Below are 19,244 nucleotides of genomic sequence, written 5' to 3'. Positions count from 1 at the left end.
CTGATTTTTTTTTTATGGTGATATATTTCTGTACATTTGGATAAACTATTGAGGCATTTAAAAAAAAGGAAATAGGAATTTCAAAAAATTGGATGGGAAATAAATAGAACACGTAAAATTTAACTTTTTTCAAAATAATGTCTTATATTGTTTCTCTAATATGGCAGGAAATAAAAACCGTAAATGTAATTCTCCTCTCCTCTTCTTAGAAATCATGTGTAGTAGAGAAGAAATCTCAACATACAAATTTTATTCTTCTTGCTGTAATTCTTATACTATATGATTAGATAGACTTTTAGACAACAATAAGCAATTTTAATACCATTCCCTTCAAAAAGATCTTTTTCACACCCTCAAAGAAAGGACAAATTATGGATATTTGTTTGCCATTTTAAAAAAAGAACACTGGTATTCTTTTTTTTTTTAACTTCATTTATTTCAAAATATTACAGGGGTACAAATGTTTTGGTTACAAGTATTGCTTTTGTACAGTTTGAGTCAGTGTTATAAATGTGCCAGTCACCCAGATAATGTGCATTGTACCTGTTAGGTGTGAATTTACCCCGCCTTCCCCCTCCCACCTGCTTAATTTCTGTTGAGTTTTACTTCCATATGTGCATATAAGTGTTGATCGATTAAGAACACTAGTATTCTGTAATGTCAGCTACATGGGAGGCAGAGGTGGGAGGATCACTTGAGCCCAGGAACTTGAGGCCAGCCAACATAGTGAGACCCTTTCTCAAAAAAGTAACAATAACAAAAACACTAATAGGTACATGCTGCTCAGCCATGTTTATCTAGTTCCTTATTTAAGCAAATTATGTTATTGTACTATGCTACATCTTTTATTTTGGGATATGTACACACACACACACACACACACACACACACATTGTCCTGTGGTAAAGAGCTTATGCATTTCTTAAAATGTGCTTCTTGAATGTTTTTTGTTTTGGTGCTGTGTTGATGACTATAGCAGCTTTGGGATTCCGACAGGAAGTCTTTAAAATACATAGGATAATAACTTCAGAGATACAGAAGATAACCACTGGGTTGAATTTCTGATGAATTAATTTCAAGGCTGCATGAAAAATAAAAACTAATAAGCAAGAAACTTAGGCTATCAGAGCGATCTCATGTGCTGTGGTGTAGTGAACATGATGTACCTGCCCAGCCTTTCGTAGAGGGAGATGAGCTCATTTCAGAGAGATAACCATCTCTGACTTTTTCTTCTGATTCATCACTGACCTGAACTCCATTTGAACCTTGTTAGACAAAAAACAAGCAGAATTCCTGGCCCAAACTATAAAATATAATTAAGCCCTTTTGAAATGATGTGTAAAAGAACATTGCTGTACCCCCACTTATAACCACTACCACCACCACAACCAATAAAGTTAAATCAAGCACTGCCTGTAATGGATTAAAATAATAAATGTTCCTGGATTTCAGTGTTTGAAGTACTTGAAGAAAACAGGCTCCCAGCAGCCCGGGTAGCTGAATGTAAGAGAGACATTTATTAATGACGAGTTCAAGGATTTGGCCTGTTTAAGATCATTACTTTCTGTTTACCGTGTGTTACACATCTCTTATATTTTTACACAGCCCACATGTGTCCACATGCAATAATGAAAAGCTTTTTTTCCAACAAAAGAATTGTTAATTGCGTAAATATGGTTCTCTTGGGGAATATGAACTCTTCATAAGACTCAGCTCCCTTCTAATGAGAAATCCAGTGCGGCCATTATAGTCTTCCACGTAAATCCACCTTCAGATCTTGTCTCTAGCTAAATTAGTCTGTTTCTTGCCATCAGTTTTAGTTACTAAATTCCAAACTTAATCTAGACTCTTCGCTAGAAAGGTGTTTGCCTCAGGGTATATATGATAGAATTGCGTCCCATTACATTGGACATTGTTTGGCCAATGTACTACAGGGGAAAAAAAACCAATGCTTTTTATTTCTTCTCTTAGTATTTTTTTTTAATTTTTAATTATTATGGGTACATAACAGTTGTATATCTTTATATGATACATGTGATGTTTTGATATAGGCATACTGTGTGAATTAATCAAATCAGAGTAATTGGGGTACCCATCATTTCAGGCCTTTAATATTAAAATTTTTTGTGTTAGGAACATTCCAACTCCACTCTATTAGTTATTCTAAAGTATACCCTAACTTATTGTTGATTATAATCACTTTGTCGTGCTATCAAATATTGTTCATTCTTTCTAACTAACTATATTTTTGTACCCATTAACCATCCCAACTTTATCCCCACTCCTCGCTACCCTTCCCAGCCTCTAATAATCATCATTCTACTCTCTGTCTCCATGAGATCAATTGTTTTTAATATTTAGTTCCCACATCTGAGTGAGAACCTGCAAGATTTGTCTTTCTGTGTTTGGGGAATTTCACTTAACATAATGTTCTCCAGTTCCATCCATGTTGATGCAAATGGCAGTATTCCATCCTTTTGTGGCTATATAATATTCCATTGTGTATATGTACCACAATGTCTTTATCCATTCATCCACTGTTGGACACTTAGATTGATTCCATATCTTTGCTATTATGAGTAGTGCTGCAATAAACATGGGAATGCAGGTACCTTTTCCATATACTAAATTCCCATTCTTTGGCTATATACCCAGCAGGAGGATTACTAGATCATATGGTATTTCTATTTTTAATTTTTTGAGGAACATCCATATTATTCTCTATAGTGGTTGCACTAATTTACATTCCCAACAACAGTGTGCAAGGGTTCCCCTTTCTCCATATCCTCACCAGCTTTTGTGATTGCCTGTCTTTTTGATTAAAGCCATTTTAACCGGGGAGAGATGATATCTCATTATAGTTTTGATTTGCATTTATCTTATGACTAATGATGTTCAGCATTTTTTCATACACTTGGCCATTTGTATGTCTTCTTTTGAGAAATGTCTATTCAGATCCCTTACCCATTTTTTTCATCAGATTATTTGATATTTTCCTATCAAGTTGTTGAAATTCCTTATATATTCTAGTTATTAATCCCATGTCAGATGGGTAGTTTGCAAGTATTTTCTCCCATTCTGTGGGTTGTCTCTTCCCTTCATTGATTGTTTCCTTTCCTGTGCAGAAGCTTTTGAGCTCAAATGATACCATTTGTCCAATTTTGCTTTGGTTCCTGTGCTTTGGGGGTATTACTCAAGAAATCCTTTCCAAGACCAATACCCTGAAGTATTTCCCCAATGTTTCCTTTTAGTAGTTTCATAGTTTCAGGTCTTAGCTTTAAGTGTTTAATCCATTTTTATTTGATTTTTATATATAGTGAGAGATAAGAGTCTAGTTTCATTCTTCTGCACATAGTTATCCAGTTTTCCCAGCACCATTTATTGAAGAGACTGTCCTTTCCCCACTGTATGTTCCTGGCACCTTTGTTGAAGATAAGTTCACTGTATAGATGTGGATTTATTTCTGAGTTCTCTATTCTGTTCCACTGGTCTGTGTGTCTGTTTTTATGTCAGTACCATGCTGTTTTGGTTACTACAGCTCTGTTGTATAGTTTGAAGTCAGGTATGTGATTCCTCCAGTTTTATTCTTTTTGCTTAGGATGGCTTTGGCTAATCTGGATCTTTTGCAGTTCCATATAAATTTTAGGATTATTTTTTCTATTTCTGTGAAGGATGTCATTGCTATTTTGGTCCCATGGACCTATTGGCTGAAGCTATGCAAGAGGAAAAGCATTTACAAGGAAAAGCATTTACTTACAACCCAGTTACCAGTTGGAAAAATGAAATTACTATGAACCAACAAATAGTGGTAGTTTTTATAAAGCAACATGGTCCTAGAAGGAGGCAGCCAGCTCTGCTACTGACTGGCTGATTGATTCTGGCAAAAGTTACTTCACAGTATGTCTCCCAAATGAAGGCAAAAATATTTAATTCACAGGGCTGTTGAGAGGATTAGGTAACATAATGTATGCAGAGTACCCTGCATCGCAAATTAAGTGCTAAGTAAATATTGGTCTTTTTGTATCATCCTCATCTCCCTCTGTCAACTCAGTTATACCACATGAATGCTGAGGTCATAGATCATTAAATTTTAGGGCCGAAAATTACCTTAAAGCTCATCCTTTTCTTTATTAATAATCTTTTTTACCTTTTTCTCCCATGGACCTCATCGTCCAAACACATTGCATTTAGGATAAGATAGCTACCTATACCAATTTTATATAATTGTAAGCAAAAATAAAAACTTTAGTACATTTCCACAAGACTGTCTCAGACAAATTCGTCATTTTTTTAAGCTCTTTGAAATACTAAAAATACCTCATGGGCCACCATTACTGTGTGGGACCCACTAAGTGTCAAGGAACCCTGGGTGAAAGCCCACTGAGCTAGTCTTAACTCCCCATTGAGTGAAGAATGGAAAGGTTAAGCAATTTGCACAGGGATACTGTGAGGTAGAGTGGTGACTATAACCTACATCTCCTGGCTTCTGGCCTTTCTGTTACAGCAGTCTTTAAAAACCTGGATTATGTAGATCAAGACCAGTTTCTAAGCCATTGCAGTAAATTACTTAGCAAGTCATTTTGCTTTCAGCATTACTTGAGTAGTTTATACCAGTTTTTCCATCCACATGACTATTTTAAAAAATCTACTTAACAGTACTTTCCTCACTTAATTCAATTAACCAGCTACTATGTTCATCCCAGAAACTTTTTAAGCATGTATCACTGTTCTTTCCTCTGTAAGAAGGGTGTCATATGCTTTCCAATATGCACAGTCAGATCTGTCAGTCTGCTTTAAAAAAAAAAACATAGCCACATGATCCAATCAAGTTTTATTTTTCTAATAAACTGACACAACTGTAAAAACAGTGAGCATAGTGGCAGATTGAAGGGGAAGAAAGAAGCAAAGTATATCCTCCATCATCCTTTGGTATTTTTAGTTTCAGTTTTTCTAGGATCCTAGAGTTTTAAAGCATCTCATAAAAAGTACCTTTCCTGGAAAGTGGCCATGTGAGTAGCCAACTCTGTAGACATTTCATCTTTCATAAGAACTTTTCCCTTTCTTTATGTGGAAGAAAAAATTCCTCTTCCAGCTACTTGTTTTTCCTATGTCCAAAAGAAGAGGTTTAGATTAGATGAGGGGCTTTTACTCACAGCTTTTACTCACCAGTGAGGACTAGGTGGGAGTCCCTGGGGACTGGAAATCCAGCCTATGAGAAGTCATCAGGTGCTTTGAGATGGTATATGTGTTAATAGGTGGGCCACCCCTTTGGGTTCTCATTTTGATGACTAAAGTTAATTTGTTGGGGAGCAGTGGCATCCCTTACAGCTTAAACATTAATATCCATGTAATTCTCTGTTTTATTATGTTTTATACATATCATAAATCAATTGTATTCTATATTTTAGTTTACTATATTAATAGGCACAATATATATGTTTATTACAAGATCGAATGTAATTAAATAAGGTCCGATCAACTTAACATATTCTGATCAAGGAGAGAGAGGCACAATTTTTTATGGTTAGAACAGCCAAATGCCATTTTTATGTGCTTTAACATAATTAGCATGAGGAACTAGAAATGGAAGGTTTTATTTTTTTGAGGCTTTGGTTATGTCTTTATGGGCCATATTTACAAAAATTTTTTCCTTTTCACATTTTGAGGTAAGCCAATGCTTCACTGTTATGCAAATCAGCTTCTGGATATATCTAACACATGCTTGCTGATTTTCTAGTAGCCCTAGATTACTTCCAGCTGGATGAAAAAATTACCTGGATATGCTTTACTAGCACATGTCATCATGGAGTACTCTTTCTAATGATATACAGAAGCTTGATTTAGAGTGCCTTTTGCTCAGTCAGCATATGGAAAGTAGGGGCCTTACTAAGGGTCTAGTTGATACTGACCATATAGGGCTGGCAGCATTTTGTAAACATTTTCCAAAACAAGTGGTTTGCATTTATTAGTCTTCTGAAGGAGTGCCTTAAAGGTCATGAAACTATTTGTTCCTTGAACTAAATTTTTATACTCAATGAAAAGTATGTCAGTATGCAAACAAAGCAAGTTTAGTTCTGTTTATCATACCAGTTGATTCAGAAATCACTTCTCTGTGTTGCTACACTTCATTTAGTTTAATTAAATATCTGCCAATAGTTTGCTGAGACTGAAATTAAAAAGATAAACAGAGATTTTTGAAAGAGATCCATAGAAAAATTCAGCAGAAAAGCATTCTGTTGAAGGAGAGAGGGTATAGGGAGGAAGTTATACTGTATGCTTTGTCAAAAGGACCCAATCACACAAGTGCTAAATGCAACATGGGATCCTGGGTTGGATCCTGGAACAGAAAAAAGACATTAGAGGAGAAACTGGTGAGATTCAAAGAGGGTCTATAAATTAGTTAGTAGTATTGTATCACTGTTAATTTATTTATTGCTTTTTAAGAATTATATTCTGGTTTTATGTACATTGTTAGCATTAAGGAAATCTAGGTGAAGGATATCAATTTTGCTGAAAGCCTAAAATTATTTCAGAATTTAAAGTTTTAAAAAATGACCTGATCAGTAACTTTAATAGTATTCATGCTTTCAAAGTTTAAGTGATAATTTTAAATCCTAAATTTTAGCAGCATATTTCTTTAATTTTTTTTCTTTTCTTCCCTCCTTCCTATTTTTGAAAATTTAGGGGAAGAAATTAAAAGTACAGAAAATACAAAGGATAGCACATCAAACACCTGTGTACTCACTAGCTAGAACAAATATAAATATTTTGTCATATTTGCTATAAACATACAGAGAGAACTTTGAAAAATTATCTAGCCTTTTCCAGTATTCTGTTGTAAAGAAGATAGCTCTTTATAATTCTTACCTGTAGGTATTTTGTCTAACAGTGTGTTAGTCCACTAGGAAGAAGTATAACACATGCCTAACTTTCTGTTGCCATTTATACCAGATTGTCAATGTATAAGCATCCAGTTTACATGAACTCTGAGTATTCTCTCTGGCGTGGGTTTATGTGTGTGGTGATATATAAAGTAAAATTCATATTATCCCAAGGAAGATACATAGTATGTTTGCTGATGAAAAAAATAAAAAGGAAGGGACAATGTCCCATAGGCTAGTTTTTCAGGAAACAAAGAGGAAAGGAGAATTAATAACTGTGTGATGAGTCCCAGGACCATATATTGTTTTCATATTTTGTGGTAAAGATGTAAAGTTTGGTTTACCATCTATAAATGACACTTTGTGAAATTCATCACCATTCTATATTATTAAGTGATCACCACAGTCTCTTAATACTGGTCACTTACACCAAGATTAAAACCACTTGAACTAATATGTTTTTCTATTATTATGTTGCAGCTTTTTAAAAATATAGCAGGAAATATTCCAAACAAAACTAAGACTATTTTAAGCATAAAAGCTGATACTTGTGGGTGAACCTTTCTGTGATGCCACATATAACTGGGTCACCTCATGAAGGAGCAGAGTCACAGCAGGTTGGCATGTATAATGGGGCAAGGAAAGCACATAGGGATGAGTTGAATTAGTTGTGTAAATCTCAAAATTGAACCACACCTAATTTCCTTATAGGTATATGGCAAGAAAGAGAAGAAAGGGGACATAAGGGACCAGGCAGGGCACATTTATTAATATATCTATAGATCATGTATTTTCTTAATGCTTTTAGGCAATGCCTGTTCTCATGTCCTTGCTACAAATATTAGCATCTTCTTAGACTCTCAGTGTCATTTGTGTGTTTAAACAAGCTCATGGGAATTGCTCCTAGGACTAACTTATAGGCAAATACAAACTGTGAAAAGATTAGAAAAACTAAGAGTAAAGTGAGTGGTGGCTTATTGGGGGAAAAGGATGAAAGGGACAGAACGAAATGAACAGTACCTTACACATAGGCACTCAAATAATGAGTGAAAAAATTGATAGCATGTAAACTCAATAAAAAGAAAGCCAAAAATAATAGGGTTTCTATGATAGCAGGGAAGTATTCAAGCTCTCCAACAGTTCATGTGCTTAACAGAATCAGTATTGTAAATGTGAGATGTCTTTTTCTTGAGGCTAAGAAATTGCCAAGGGATAATCCAATGTCAAAGAAAATTGCAGGCCGGGCGCGGTGGCTCACGCCTGTAATCCTAGCTCTTGGGAGGCCGAGGCGGGCGGATTGCTCAAGGTCAGGAGTTCAAAACCAGCCTGAGCAAGAGTGAGACCCCGTCTCTACTATAAATAGAAAGAAATTAATTGGCCAACTGATATAAGTATAAAAAAAAAATTAGCCGGGCATGGTGGCGAATGCCTGTAGTCCCAGCTACTCGGGAGGCTGAGGCAGAAGGATCGCTTGAGCCCAGGAGTTTGAGGTTGCTGTGAGCTAGGCTGACGCCACGGCACTCACTCTAGCCTGGACAACAAAGCGAGACTCTGTCTCAAAAAAAAAAAAAAAAAAAAAAGAAAATTGCAAATTATTTACTTTATCTTTGTATATTTAGTATATGGTAGATAAACAGTAAATGTTGGTTGAACAATGGATGCATGCATGCATAAATATCAAATTGAAGGTTACCCAGGATATCCAAATTCCTTGGAAACAGTTATTAAATTAATAGAAAAAAATGGGAATATCACTTGTTTAAGAAATTAGACCTGGTTATGGATACTCTGTCATAAGGACAGAAATTATCATTGAAGCCATGGGAGTAGCAAAATTTAGTGAAATACCAGATTGAGGGAGAAGACTGAAGATTACCCTTCAAAATCCTGTTGGTTAGGAGATATGTATTTGTTGGGACACTTAGGGTTGCAAATAGCAGAAAATCCAACCTAAACTGGTTTAAGCAGTATTACATAGGTGAAAAGCTCCAGATCAGCATTGCTCTTAGGCATGACTGAGTCTATTAGGTTTCTTCCTTCTGTATTACACAGCTTCAGCTGCAGGCTTCACATGGTAGACACCACCAGCTCCAGGGCCTTCATTTTCCTAACTTCAAGACCAGGAAGCAAGAGGAAGTTTCACTTTCCCAAAAGTATTATTATATCTCATTGGTTTTCACTGGATCTCATGCTCAACCAAATTTTCCAGAGTTTTCCAGAGAATATCAAATGCAAAGTTTTATAAAGCATGGCAAGTTCCCTTTCCTGCTAGACTACTACTTCCGGGAACACCAGTCACTGGATTCTGCTGTCACTGAAATATAGCTATAGCTGGGTCAGTTCTCCTTGACTTACAAGGTCTCTATATTTCAGGCACATTGTTTCTCTCCTGTCCTGTCAATGTTCACCTGAGTCCGGCCCACTTTCTTTCTTCTTCTTGTTCCAGATTCCCAAATATTTGCCTGTGCTTTGGCTTTCTAATTCTGTGCCATTTTCCTGAGGTTTCAGCCCCTACCTTTATCTTTAATCTCTTGAGAATTCTGGGTATCCCATTCTTTCTGCCCAAGCAAGAAAATATTATTTGTGTCATAGTGGGGAAGTGTTTACATATTTAACAGTGTATACAGTGACATGAAAGCTGTCAACATTTCTATAATTTGTTCTGTAAAAATTCAAGTCTAGAATTTTTTTATTCTCTCCTTACCTCAGTCAATAAATACTTATAATTGTTTAACTTGGGAGCTAAAAAGAGCCTTCCATCAACTCAAGTTCTTCTTTAAGAAGAGATATGTAACTTTCTGAGTAATATACATAAAGTATAATTATACAAATTTAGACATTTCAGTACTAGTTGTTTTTTTTTTAGATAAAACCTGAGAAACTAATTTAGTACAGTATCAGTATTTTGAAGTAGTTCCTGCATAGTAGAAATATCTAGTAAGATCCAAATTCTGTATGCATTTATCTTTACAAATTATATGTAGAGATATTATATGCATTATATATTTACAAATATTCTTGCATAAATGAAAACCGCTATAGAGTAAGAAAGGTAATCTCATTCATCTGTATGCTCCAGACAACTACAGAATCAAGCTCATTCTTAAAGAGAGATAAATATCAGCCCTTTCTGACTTTTCTTTAGTAGTTAATTACCTTTACTTTATAAAGTTATCCTATATGTCTGTCTTTGTTATTTTGCTTTAATTTTGATACTCCAAGTGATGTTTTAGGGTGAATTAGAAACAAACACATCAGAAGGGATAGTCAGCAGGTTTCTCACAGTCATAGAAAACTGTTACAAATAAGGAAATGGAAAAGGCTAGAAACCTCTCTATGGTGTTGGATCAGAACCAGAGGTATCAGTATGAATTCATGATTTTTAATATATTTATAGATATGTTAAAAGATATATACGTATACGTGGCTAGTGTACATATATATACTTCTTAGCTCTGTCTGCTGAAAGGGCCTAGAAACAGTGATGCCCCAGTAGCAATGAGCATACCTACCACCCAGATTTTAGTTTCTAGATACCATTCTTCAACAAAAAAAACTAAGGCTCCTTAGTGAAATGACTAATGTCAGAGATAGAATGGAGAAAATACAAGATGAGCCTGAAACATCTTGTGACCAAGAAGTAAAGAAGTTCTGAAAAATGATGGGGATATAGCACAAGGACATAGGACCCAACTTAAAGGGGCTCCCAATGGCCAAATGGGAGCCAAATGGTTCATTTAATGGTGAAATGGTTCAGTTAAGCAACACAGTAAATAATAATAATATTATAACCCATAAAATAAAATGAATATGAGTCTGAACTGATATAAATTTATAATTGAATATAAATAAATAATTGAACTAGTAAATGAGGTAGAAGGGCCTGCTCTAGTATATGTGCTGCCGAAGAGAGCACTAGAGGGAACAGCTCTAAATAGGGGGACTGGGAAACCACCATTATCACACTCCATGGGAAATCTTTGCAAGTGAGAACCATTGGTGGATGCTCACAAAAGTAGGTGAAAGTTCGATGAAAAAGAGCATATTTGCATGATCTCCAAGTATCTCCCTACAAGGTTATTTATTATTTACAAAGAGGAAAATGGTCATTTTACAGTGACAAAATCAGGCAGACACCACTTTAACCATGTGATCAGAGACCATATTACAAATAATAAACCATCAGTATCACATACCCCAGTATGATGCACTGAGAATATCACTTCTATGATATTCTTGCCAAAAATGCACAACCTATTCTAATCATAAGAAAACATCAGATAAATCCACATTGACAAATACTCTGCAAAATAATTGTCCTGGACTATTCAAAAGTGTCAAGCTCATAAAAGACAAAGCTAGAGGATCTGTCACAGATAAAGAAGGCTGTAAAGAAACTCAACAACTAAATTCAGTGGAGCTTGAATTCTAGACCAGAAAAAGGAAATTAATAGGAAAACATGGCAAAATATACATAAGATCTATAAATCAATTGTATCATATCAATGTGGATTTCCAGATTTCAGTGTTTATACCATAGTTACATAGTTGGGTGAAGAATATATGGGAAGTTTTTACAGTATGTTTTTGCAACTATTATATAGGTCTACAGCTATTTCAGAGCTATTTCAGGATAGAAAATTGTTTGTATTTTTTTAAAGGAGGGGAACTTGGAGTAAATGATTTCTAAGATTTCTTCTATCCAGCCTTATTATGTAACAGTGATACAGAATGAAGAATATCAAAGATTTAAATAATTTTACTTCCTATCTGCCAGTTAAGAAACATGTCGAGGCTGCTAAAATAGGATCGGATTCTAAATTGCCAGTTCAGTTCAGTGGAACATGTCCTGAATAGAACATGTCCTGTTGTACCCAGTATTGCACTGAATAAGATGGTCCTTGCCTCCAGCTTGGTCATTCTTTTAATACTAGAGCTCAAAGATGATGTGGCCTTCCTTTTCAATTGCTTATATTACTGAGGTGTCTCTTCCTTGATGTTTTAAAATACAGTAATGGAGTTGGAGAGAATGAGATGAAAATTGGTAAAGTCTTGGAAATGTATCCAAGGAAATAAAAGCCCTCAAAGAGGGCCCAAGATTTTTCAATCTGAGTGTCTGAAGAGATCATGATAATCATTAAATAAGATAAGCAACTGAGGAGGCCTTTGGTATTAAAGCACTTTGTGTACGAGGGACCAATAGGACATTCACATTAAGTTTGCCACAGAATAATTAGGTATGTCGGTGTAGGGTAGTACAAAGATAATGTGTGTTTGAGAATGAAGGGTAATGTAATCCTGATATTCCCTTAATGCTCATTTTCTAGATCATTGTACTGAAGTAAGCCTATACTTTTATAATCCCATTTTGGCAAATTTCTGGATGATGAATTGGTTTGTTTCACTTAGCAGGTATTTACTGTTGAGAAGTGTTAAATATTTCAGAAAATATAATGCAGTTCAGTAAGGACGTTATGACTAAAGTTATAAAAAGCATTAATAAAGATGGTTTTTTATTTTTAGGTATTTTGGGGGTTCATTTCTATTTTTTTATTTTCTGTTCTTTTTTTTTTTTTCTTTAAGTGGAGTGTAGCTTTGAAGTATGATAATTAAGATAATTATGTAAATGAAATGGAAGTTTCAGTGCCACAATATAGTTGATGAAAAAATTTAAGAAATTTATTTTCACCATGACAATTTTTTAACAGAAGTCTAAGCTCCAACGCTTTTATGGATGTGATACTTTCTGTAGAGGATTAGAGGTTTTATATCTTATTTATGCAGTAGGAACATAAGACATACATGAAGTTTTCAAGTCTCTACAGAATTGAAAAGTCAGTGTGGGTACTGTACTTTGAAACATGTGTATACTGTGGGCCTAAGGTGTTTTTTAATCTTTCATCTTTTTTTAGGATCAAATATCATTAGAAAAATAAGCCATGGGCATTACAAATGTGGTCTGGTGAAATTCAATATTCACAATGACAATTTAGAATATGAGCTCCTTGGGAGGAAAGTTAACTCACCACTCTAACTTTGCATCTAAATATCTTAAAGTGTGCCGTTGGTTTTATGAAAAGGTTTTGATCTACACTCCTAGTTTAAGTTCAAAAGAAAACCTACATTTTAAAGTGTATTCCTTTTCTGAGTATATTTACTTTGAACTATAGCATATAGTTTTTCTCATAAATCTAACCTGCCACTATCTGTTTTTAAGACTTTGTAAACTTCAAGTGGTTATGATGTGTGAAGTTTGGATTAAACTAAAATTTTTAGAAAACACATGTTATATATTTTGATTGTTTTGAATTTTAACATGGGCCAGTCAAGCACTTGAGTGTCTAGCAAAGTAATATACTATACTCTGTTACTGTAGGAAATCATGTTAATGATAGACAAATGAAGCAGCTGTTCTTATTCTTAATGTAGTTGTTTGAAAAACTTGCACAATTTAATGAAAATGTCTCTACTCATAAAACTTAAAATGATCACACATGGAAAAAGTCATAATGTTTTGGCAAATATTACTTTGTTAGGAATGTGAATGAGGTATACCTGCTTAATAACTAGAATTCTATATAAATGGCATGAAGCTGTGGTGGAAAGCCAATTGAAAAAGAAGACTCTGACAAAGGATGGATTAACACTCTTTAAAAATACAGATAGCTCTTACCCAAACATATTTTGACAAGGAAGAATTATAATATATACCTTCTCCATTTCTTTTTTTTTCAGGCATAATTCTTGGGTCTTCATTTCTACTCAGCATAAATGATTTTCTCCTTAAAACAAGTCTCAAAGAAAGAAGTCGGGTTCTGATAGGACCATGTTGTGCTACTGCCAATCTGGAAGCTAAATGGTGTAAACACAGTGGCAATCTAAGCCCAGAACAGTCCATACCAAAAATATCCATTGATTTAAGAGGAGGTCTGCTACAGGTCTGTGGGGATTGGCCATATTATTTCCATAGGTTTTTAACTGGCCTTTGTTCATTTTTCAACTGTTTCACTAAATTTTAAATCTTTGTGTGGTGAGAAAAAGGGTATTGTCACATTGCTATCTTGTTAAATTTTAACAGCTTTATTGAGATATAATTCACATATCATACAATTCATATAATTAAAGTGTATGATACAGTGGCTTTTTAGTATATTCACAGAGTTGTGCAATCATAACCACAGTTAATTTTAGAAGATTTTCATTACCACCCCTAAAAATCCCCATGCTATTAGCAGTCATTCCCCATTACTCTGTAACTCTCTTTCCAGGCCTAGGAAACTACTGATATACTTTCTGCCTCTACAGATTTGCCTATTCTGGACATTTCATATAAATGTTATCATATAATATGTGGTCTTTTGTGACTGACTTCTTTCACTTAGCATAATGCTTTCAAGGTTCTTCCATGTTTTAGCAGATGTCAGTATTTTAATCCTTTAGATGACAAGATATTTCATTATATTAATATATATCACATTTTATTTATCCTTTCTTCAGTTGGTGGACATTTGGATCCTTTCTACTTTGGGCTATTATGTATAATGCCACCATGAAGATTTGTGTACAGGTTTTTTGTGTGGACATATATTTTCATTTTTGTTGGGTATATAAAGAGGAGTGGAATTGCTGGGTCAAACTTTTTCTTTTTTAATAATGGTTGACTTTTCTAATTATAAAGTAGTCAACCTGTCTCAAGCACAGAGTCACTGGAAATATATAAATATATAATTTCCTAATAGCAGTTTCTTACATATTATAATGTCTGGTTGCCAACATTTCATATGTAAGTCACATTGCAACCTTTTATGCATTTGTCTTACAGCCAAGTATGGAATATGTGAGGCTATCCAATTTACTTCTCGATAATCTTTTATTTGGATAGATTTTCATCTAATCTTATGTGATTTGTTACACCCCCAAACTTGGAACAAATCCTAAAAGCTCAAGAGATTCACAATAATAGAAAATTGTAATGACTAATCTGTCATAATGGAAACATACTAAACATGAATTTCTTATTTTTGTTGTTTGCCTCAACTTTTCACTAGTCTTTTTAATGACACAGCAAGATTTGGGAAGATCCTAATAACTTATTTTTGTGTGTGTGTGTTGCTTAGAAGATTTTTAGCATCTATCAGAAATCTTTGCATATTTAGCAGTAAGCATGTGGTCTTATTCTAATTTATTGAGAATATTGATTATATCACCTTTTTCCCAAGGCAGAAATGTAACTTCATGTTAAGAACAATAAGAACAAAACCAAAATACAGTATATCATCTCTAGATTATAGTCACTATCTTTTGATAGTTTAAAGTGTAGAGCACAATGTTCTACTCCCCAGCTTGACTTTTCACCTTTCTCTATTTTTCAGCATTGAATAAAAATACCATTGATGAGAACAAAAGTAGACCTAGTGTTATATCTCTTACTTTCATTTATGAGATGCCTTAATTCCAGAGAGCAGAACCTAAGCCTAGGATTAAACCCTGTCCAAAAGGTCTAGGGCTGTTCTTTTCTACCACTGTGTATTCTTTTGCCTTTATCCAATATGCATAGAGAAATTATTGAAATTTTCAATCCCCAGACATTTATTATTATAACCTATTGATCATACTTCTATTTTATATTAATATTATTCACATGCAGAAATAGAAAACTTAATCTTCTCCCTTAGAAGAAACACCAAGTCCTTTTGTTCTGAAGCTCTACCATAGCTCCTAGAAGTACAGTTGATTCTCAGGGGCTATGGATTCCTATATGTTGGCACATTCTCACCAAACACAGAAGTTGGGAACCCTGTAAGTTCAGGTTCATTGAGCAGGTTCCCTTTTTTTCTCTGGAGAATAAAAGTGCAAAGAAAAGAACTCTATAATAAGGATTGTTTATTTAATCTTATGACAAAATGTAGGAAGCTATTTCACAAAGTTATTATTAAAATTTTGGCAATAGGTTATCTTTATTATCTTCTCTCAGACCATAATAGGTGTTGTTTTCCCTCTTAGCTAAATTAATTCATAAATATTACTTCATATGAACATAATTACATTAATCTAGCATTTAAAATATATTGTTATTCACATATCTGATGTAGTTTATTTTCTTATTGTTATATGTTTACTCAAGTAATAGAATTTCATGCTGTAGGTCAATTACTTCTTAGAAATTATAATTTGTTATTGGTAATTAAATTGAACATAATTATAGACTTATATTAATTCATATATGATTATACATAATTCTCAAGAAATGTTTGTATTTAAAAGCCATTAGAATTTTTCATATGATTTTAAAGGTCTTCTGGGGTCAAGAACATTTGAATTGTTTAGTTCTTCTACATGAATTACTCAATGGATACCTTTATGAAGAGGGAAATTTTGAAGTGCAAGTTTCTGAACCAGTACCTCAGATGCCATCTCCTATGGAAAAGAATCAGACATTTAAAAGTGAACAAAGTTCAGATGACCTACGGACAGGTCAATTTCAGTATATACAAGATGCTGGTAAGTAGCAACAGCTTCAGTGTGAGATTATGTGAGTGTGGTGTGTTTTAAATGCACATTGACTAAATAGTAACGCATCAAGGTCACTTCGAAAGTGCATTAATACTTGTAGTACAAAAATAGTGCATTACCATTCAGTTTCTACTGGGGGAAATTCTTAATTTCTGTCTCAAACCACATAAAAATGATCAACTAGCTTCTTTATATTCTTTTATTCTCATAATTTTTTCTTGCTTTAATAAACCATGTACCCCTTTAAAGCCATATAATTAATTATACTTTTATTTGACAGAATCTTTGAAACTGCCTGGTATCTATGAAGTCTTATTTTATAATGAAACCGAAGATAGCCCAGGGATGATGTTATGGAGATATCCAGAACCTAGAGTGCTGACCCTTGTACGAATAACTCCTGTGCCTTTCAACACCACAGAGGATCCAGATATTAGCACAGCAGACCTTGGTGATGTGCTGCAGGTATGTAATGACTATTCATTTTAAAATAAAAACATTGTAGGAAAGTGCTGATCATATATTAGGAAAAATGTTTGGGGCATGCTTTTTTTCTACTTTAATAGCCTCAGAGAAATATATACGTGTGTGTGTGTGTGTGTGTGTGTGTGTGTATACACACAGAATTTTTTTTAAATATGGGAATAACGTAATTCATATTCATAATTTCTGGCAATTTGAAGAGTTCCCAATTCTACTCATTCTGTTGTGGGTAGGTTACGTGGTCTCTAAATATAATGGGACAAGCAGTTATCATTGAGTTCACCACACCTTATCGAGTGCCTACCATGCGTCCACACTCTTCAGAGTTTCTAAGAACTGCTTTGTGAAATAAAATATGCCCATATAAGGCCAGAACTGGATGATTGTAATTTTCATTTTCAGAACTGAAATTGATCTTGGGGGTTTTGAGGTAGGCTGGTTTTTTATCTAACCAATGTTCATATTCTACATGGTTTGGGGAAAGTTTGTTGTTTATCATTTCCTTGAATTTAATGTAAATATCATTGTGGTTATCACTGTGTTATTATTGTACCTGATAATATTCTGTTGATCTGAATTTCTCTTCAAATTGATTTTTCCTTTAGTCTTCCACCTATTACTAGATCACACAACCACCTACTCAAAACCTAGGAGTCATTCCTGATTGCTTTTTCCCTAACTCCCTACTTCTAACCCATCAACAAGTCCTGTCAGTTCTACCTCCAAAATATGTCCCTGTTCCATTTACTTCTCTCTTTTTCTACTGGTACAACTTGAGTCTAAGCCATCATCATCTGTTCCCTACTGCAATAGCTTCTAAATTGGTCTCTATGTTTCCATCCTTGATTATTTGTAATGCATTCTCCAAACAGTAGCTAAAGTGTTCTTAAAATGTAGGTCACATTATATCACTTCCTTAACCTAAAACCCTGTGGTGACTTCCTCTAACGCTTAGAACAAAACTCAGATCTCTTGCTGTGAACTACAAGGACCTGTGGTCAGGGATCTGCCCCCACCTCTTGTTGAAACTCCTGTCAGTCTCCCCCTTTCTCTCACTGCTCCAGCCACGCTAACTCCTTTTCCTCCTTGAGCACAGCACCCCAGTTGTTTCTCTTGCTCTTCCCTCACTTTTGAACATCACCACTCCCTGTCTTCATGTATCAAGTACCAGCTCAAATGTCATCCTGGCTAGCCCTCTACCATTACTCCATTACTTCATTCTGTATTACATTATGTTGTTTTACTGTCTTCCTAACTCGTATTGCTATTCACAATTATCTTATGCATTTCTGTGTTTGCTTTCTTACTGTCTTTATCTCTCTATTGTTAGAAAATAAGCTCCTTGTTGTATGTCTTGGTCACATATTTCAAGCCCCTAGTACATAGAGACACTCACCAAATTTTTTTAATGAGTATTCTGTCCTTACCAAATTAGTATAGTAATGCAAATCATAGTTCAAGATACATATTAATATAGGTATCAATATAGGTATTATTATAGTCTTATTTAATCGTTATTTAAATTCCTGGTTATAATGTATTTAGTCAGATGTTCATCCTGTGACTTGGTTGGTAACAATGAAACACATAATCATTTTGTCAAGTAAACTAGAGTGTGCAGAATGATCCACATTACCAAAATGTCAGCAATCTCCACATTGATTCTTAAATCCTCAGATTTTTTTTCTCTTCCTATCAAGATTGTATTCATGATTATGTTCTCTGCTAGTATTCTTGGATTATTTATGCTAAATAGCAATATCTGTGAATTATATCTTATAGACTTGCCTAAATGCAGAATATCTGTGATTTTTGATCAAAATGAAAATACTCATATATTAAAGTTTCAGCATCATATAAGGGATTCTTCCCAACTGATTGTTCGGTTCAGTCTTATAGCTAAATATTAATATATTTATTAACGTAAGTCTAAATTATTAGTGGTATTATTATGTCAACTGTATTAAATAGGGCATCTGAGGTAGTAAGTACATCCACTAATAGTATTTTTTCCTATATTCTCACTGCTGTTAGAGAGACAGGAGAGCATAGTGGTTAAGAGGATGAACTATGGCCAAAATGCATGAGTTCAAATTCTTCCTCTGCCATTGCAAACAGTGTTGCATTAGATGAGTAACTTAACCTCCCAGCCAGCCTAGGGCTTTTTGTTTTGCTTTTTTTCATAATCAAAAAATGAGGCTGCTAATAATGTGATGATTATAAGAGTTAATGTTTGTAAAATACATAGAAGAGTGCTGGACACATAGCAAGTGTTTTGTAAATACAGGTATTGACACTATTATAGGTTGAGCATCCTAATACAAAAACCTGAAATCTGAAATACTCCAAAATCCAAAACTTTCTGAG

General features: G+C 34.3%; 1 protein-coding gene across 4 annotated transcripts in view; it reads left to right on the top strand.

Annotated features, from left to right (window-relative positions):
* VPS13B (vacuolar protein sorting 13 homolog B) overlaps window positions 1-19,244 on the top strand; it is a 761,111-nt gene that overhangs the window by 599,238 nt on the left and 142,629 nt on the right. For all 4 annotated transcript variants that reach the window (XM_012762009.3, XM_012762013.2, XM_012762010.3 and 1 more), the window contains 3 exons: window positions 13,617-13,819; window positions 16,175-16,382; window positions 16,675-16,859. In XM_012762009.3, the coding sequence (XP_012617463.2) occupies window positions 13,617-13,819; window positions 16,175-16,382; window positions 16,675-16,859 (596 nt within the window). The remainder of the gene's footprint in view (window positions 1-13,616; window positions 13,820-16,174; window positions 16,383-16,674; window positions 16,860-19,244) is intronic.

Source organism: Microcebus murinus, chromosome 7, assembly GCF_040939455.1.
Source record: "Microcebus murinus isolate Inina chromosome 7, M.murinus_Inina_mat1.0, whole genome shotgun sequence".
NCBI lineage: Eukaryota > Metazoa > Chordata > Mammalia > Primates > Cheirogaleidae > Microcebus > Microcebus murinus.
The sequence above is the reverse complement of the archived record's forward strand: the minus strand, read 5'-3'. Positions and strand labels throughout refer to the sequence as shown.